Source organism: Alosa sapidissima, chromosome 15 (assembly GCF_018492685.1).
Source record: "Alosa sapidissima isolate fAloSap1 chromosome 15, fAloSap1.pri, whole genome shotgun sequence".
In the NCBI taxonomy this organism is placed as follows: Eukaryota; Metazoa; Chordata; class Actinopteri; order Clupeiformes; family Clupeidae; genus Alosa; species Alosa sapidissima.
The window spans coordinates 9072330-9077329 of NC_055971.1; the positions used below are offsets into that span (position 1 = coordinate 9072330).

At 46.6% G+C, this 5000-nt stretch overlaps 1 protein-coding gene across 1 annotated transcript in view; it reads left to right on the plus strand.

The window, feature by feature from the left end:
• LOC121683286 (acetyl-CoA carboxylase-like) overlaps positions 1-5000 on the plus strand; it is a 76496-nt gene that overhangs the window by 66175 nt on the left and 5321 nt on the right. The window contains exons 49-50 of the mRNA XM_042062856.1: positions 1-81; positions 1708-1881. The exon at positions 1-81 is cut by the window's left edge and continues 74 nt beyond it. Of these exons, the coding sequence (XP_041918790.1) occupies positions 1-81; positions 1708-1881 (255 nt within the window). The remainder of the gene's footprint in view (positions 82-1707; positions 1882-5000) is intronic.

Consider the following 5000-nt stretch of genomic DNA (forward strand, 5'->3'; position numbering starts at 1 on the left):
CCTATCTACCACCAGGTGGCGGTGCAGTTCGCCGACCTCCATGACACGCCTGGCCGCATGCAGGAGAAAGGCGTTATCACGGTGAGACGGCTGCGCCGCGCCAGAGCCTAGCGGCTAGTGCTAATGGCTAACAGCTAGCAGCGAACACAGACACAGTCTCTCCCGTCAAAGCCGAGCGGCGCCTGTCCCCGTGCTAGCAGCTCTCTCTCTGTCAGCTTATTTGAAATGGAACATGCGTAGCAGCGGATCTGATAACCTACCTGTAGCACGCACCAGTGAACTCTCAGAAGTTTTTTTTTCTTCTTTTTTTTTCGCTCCCTCTCTTTTCGAGATCACAATCATGCTGCCTCGGTGAATGCTCGACGCTGTGCCTCCCACCCTCACGCGGTGCCACAACCCCCCCCCCCCCCCTAAAAAAAAAAAAAACTCACCACCCCCATTCCCTTGCCCATCCCGAGCCAACCCCCCAACCCACCACCACCAACCCACCTCGGCGTCACTCGCTAGAAGTGAAGCCTTTTAATTATCTTCTGATTACCTGTTATATCACCTTGGTTAATGGAGAGCGCACCCCAGGGGAGGCATCCAATCTAACTCTCATCTCCCACAATGGGCTGCTTCACAGGAGAGAAGTATTTTAGTCATCTGAAAGATTAGCGCCTGGAAATATCCATCTATTTATTCATTCATACACTAAATTACACCACCACCACCACCACCACAAGCCCCACCACCCCCACCCAAAAAACCCCCACCATGCATGCAGACACCACAGCTCTGAGCCTCCTCTTTACTTTGTGATTGATCGGGATGATATGGGATATATCGTCAGCCACAAGCAATAGGGCTCAGCCTGGGAACAAGCCCACAGATTGGTATCAGGGAGATTGTGCAGCTAGACATCTAGATGGGCTGGGGAGCCATTACTCTATCCATCAGTGGCCATAGAGTGTGAGAGAGAGAGAGAGAGAGAGAGAGCGAGAGGGGGGGAGGGAGGGATGGATGGAGGGCCTGCAGAGAGATGGAAAAGAACACTGAAAAAGGGAGAAGTATGGAGAGAAAGAGGTGAGAATAAGGAGAAGGTGGTGTGTGAGGTGTGTGTGTGTGTGTGTGTGTGTGTGTGTGTGAGTGTGTGTGTGTGTGTGTGTGTGTGTGAGAGAGAGACTGTTGCAGTATGAATGAGCACTCTTGTGATGGGCCAAGTGGAAGCAGCTCCTCTATTCTACTGCAGCCAGCTGAGAGAGGAGTCTGCAGATGCCCTTAACACATCTTCATCTTCCTCTTCTTCTTCTCTCTCTCTCTCACTCTCTCTCCCTCTCTCTCTCTCTCTCTCTCCCTCTCTCTCTCTCTCGCTCTCCTCTTGAAGTGCCAGTATGACAGTGTCAGTGTGATCTGTAAGCAGGGAGCCTCATCTCCCACCTAAGCTCTTCTAGGATGTCATATATATATATATATATGTTATATGTGTGTGAACCTGATGGTGTGTGGGACACTGTGTCTGTGTTATGTTGTGTATGTGTGTGTGTGTGTGTGTGTGTGTGTGTGTTTTGGCAGATATATTTGTGTTTGTTTTTGTGGTTTGTGTGTGTATATTATTATTTATGCACAATTGAGTATGTGTCACTTTTTTTTTTTTTTGGGCATATCATGTACACTGAATATGTCTGTGTGTGTGTGTGTGTGTGTGTGTGTGTGTGTGTGTTCCAGGACATCCTGGAGTGGCAGAGCTCACGGCAGTTCTTCTACTGGCGTCTGCGGCGGCTGCTGCTGGAGTCCGAGGTGAAACGGCGGATCCGGGAGGAAGGTGGCGGCGAGCTGACCGACGGCCAGATGCAGGCCATGCTGCGCCGCTGGTTCGTGGAGGCCGAGGGTGCCGTACAGGTGAGACAAAAATGCCTGACAACCCTGTGCTAGGCTCAAGAGACATGCCCCAAGGGACTAGAATAGATTGCACTGCAGTGGCACATATCACTAGGCTTTATAGCAGAATGGATATTTTTGACCTTAAAGGTGTGTGGGAGGAATGCTCCAGACAGACTATAAAGTACAATTGAGTTGCAGCACTGAAACTGTGTCATCCTCATTCAGAAAGCATGTGATGTTACAGCCAGGCACCAGTTACTTACTTGACTGAACTATAGACTAAAAGCTCAATGAATGTGTAGCCTATTACACAGCCTTTGACCCAAAGTATTGAGTTGAGATTTGCATTAATTTGCATGTATTGGCACTATGTGAGATATATCAAAATATTTTTACTGTAACAGAATACAAGTAAAATATGTGTAAGTACCATATTAGGCTGCCACTCCAGCAATAATAGCTAAACTGCATTAATTCAACAGAAGCTAGACCAATTAAATAGAAATATTATACATTGCATTAAATCCAGAAAATTGCATAATTTAAAAATTGTAGCAACATCGTAGCGGCTGGTAAAATAGCCATTGTGTTTCCCAAAAGTATCATTATTTTATCACATACAGTACACAGTATGTTATTGTTCTGAACACCTAAAGACAATCCCAAAGGTATAAAATTATCACATCTAGTTTAGTCTATTTTAATTATCTAAGGCCATTTTCTGTCATTAATAGCCATAACACATACGGCAACATTCCACCTCACATATATCACTGCTTTATTATACACGTTGGCCACTGAGCAGGCATCCATCATACATGGCACAGTGGGCTTAGTCTCTCCCCATCTGCACACCTCTTACCTCAAATTATTCTCATTATGTTTAATGTCTCCTCTTAGTCCCTTCAGGCCAATATGTTTGCCTCTATCATATGTTGACTCGTGTTCATCCTCTGCCTGTGTGTGTGTGTGTGTGTGTGTGTGTGTGTGTGTTTAGTTGGTTAGTTGCGGAGACCTTCACAGGGGGTGGTGTGTGGAGGCACATGGCACTTGGGGGTTATTAATGCCGATGCCCCATTGTTCCTCCGCGGGCAGGACCAAGGCGAGCCCAGTCGAGTCGGGCAGTGTGTCTCGTATGCCAGGGACGTGCCTCAGGGAACAAAAAGCTCAAAGAGCAATGTGCACACACACACACACACACACACACACACACACACACACACACACACACACACACACACACACATACACAGTCAGAGAGACACACATACTGTACGTACACAAACATATGCATACACACAAGCATGTACACACACACACACACACACACACACACACACACACACACACACATGGCTGGGATTCCAGCCCCGGCGGCTCAGTAATGAAGGCGCAAATAAAGCCCTACGCTGAGATGATAGTGCCCCTCGCTCTCCTGACTCGCCTTCAGATGGGAGCCGCAACAAGAAAGGCGAGAGGCGAACAGGGAGGAGGAGAAGGAGGTGAGGGGAGGAGGAGGAGTGTGGAGGATACGAGAGGAGGGGCAGCAGAGAAAGGAGAGTAGGGGAGGGGAGTGGAGGGGAGTGGAGTGGGGGAGAGAAGAGGAGAGAGGCCCTGGAGTGGAGCCAAGTTCCCAAGGTAGTGTACAAGTATCTTTAGAAGCCTGCGTCTTGTTAGCTAATACATTACACCAATCAAGGCGAGCTATCTTAAGCTACAATTAATCTGCACCCTGGCACGCGCTGATAGGACAGCAACATGCTGTTTCTTAATTAAAAGCAAACGGATTAAAAATGATTAATAACGGTATTAAATATTCTCATGGACTACAAGCACAGGGAATCTGGCTTTCTTATGCGGGCTTAAAACGAAGAAGTCATTAACGCACGCGCAATCTTCATAAGCCAGAGCTTTACTTTGTTTGGGATCAGAAGTTGCTTACCTCATGAATATGCATTTCTGCCCCTATCAAGTTTAGTCAAAAAGGCATCGGCATGGTGTTGGGGAGCTGTGGAACTTGTTGACTTTTGATTCATACATTTCCCAGTCCCTTTATGCTGCCGTCTGGTGTGTTAACCTGTTCCTGGCTGGGTGCCTGAACAAGAGGGGGGAAAGAGTGTGTGTGTGTGAGTGTTTCTGTGTGTGCACCGCTTAGATGTCTTGTCATCATAGTGATGTTTTGTAAGAGGCATATAAATTACCCCCATATAAATTACCGCCAAATGATATGCTTAAAGACACAGGAAGTGAAAAGCATATAATTTTAGAAGATAATTTATGTGTAATTGCACGTACACAAAAATATATATTATTATGTACAGGAAATATTTTTAATCCTCATTATTTGCATTTTATATATTGGATTGTTATATATTGAATTTTGAATATATGTGTGTAAATATAGGCGCTTATATCTAAAATAGTGCTCATGAACACATGACTGATTTATCTTCAAAGTGAAAAGAGGATGATAGGAATGTGAGTGCATGAAAAAAAAATGTGCTCCTCAAATGTCTCATTTTATTTCAATTCTGCGAATATGTTTCCCCCAGTAATTTCTACTCACCGCACAGTTTGACTTTTCCAATTACGTCCGTGATTGATATTTTTGAAACGCATCAATCAAGGAGCAAGACAGCGCGCGCGAAAGTGGGCTAAATTATTCATGTCCTCTGCTGTCAGCGATACACAGGTGTGGTGGCGGAGGCAGGCCATTGGCGACATCCACGGGGGTAGATTTTTGCATGTGATTGTTTAGTAATGACCCTGGTGGAGGCGCGTGGGCTTTTATCAGACGGAATGAGGAAGTGTCAGTGTTTTCTCTCCCTCAATTTGGGCCCTGCGTGGGCTCTCGTTTCCCCCGCGCCCTGATAGGCTGCGCCGGATGCCTTGGCATTAGCCGTCAGCGAGGGGTACTTGGCCCGCGGGCTTCCGAAGGGAGGCCATCATTACCACCCTCCTGTTCTGTGAGTGTGTGTGTGTGTCCGGTGTGTGTGTGTAAGCCTTTATATGTGTATTAGATTGTGTTGCTCTGTGTGATTATGTGTTCATGGTACATGTAATTGTGTGAGCCTGTGTTTGTGTGTGTGTGTGTGTGTGTGTCTCCTTCCCTGTACCCACCTCCTCTGAAAAGTGCC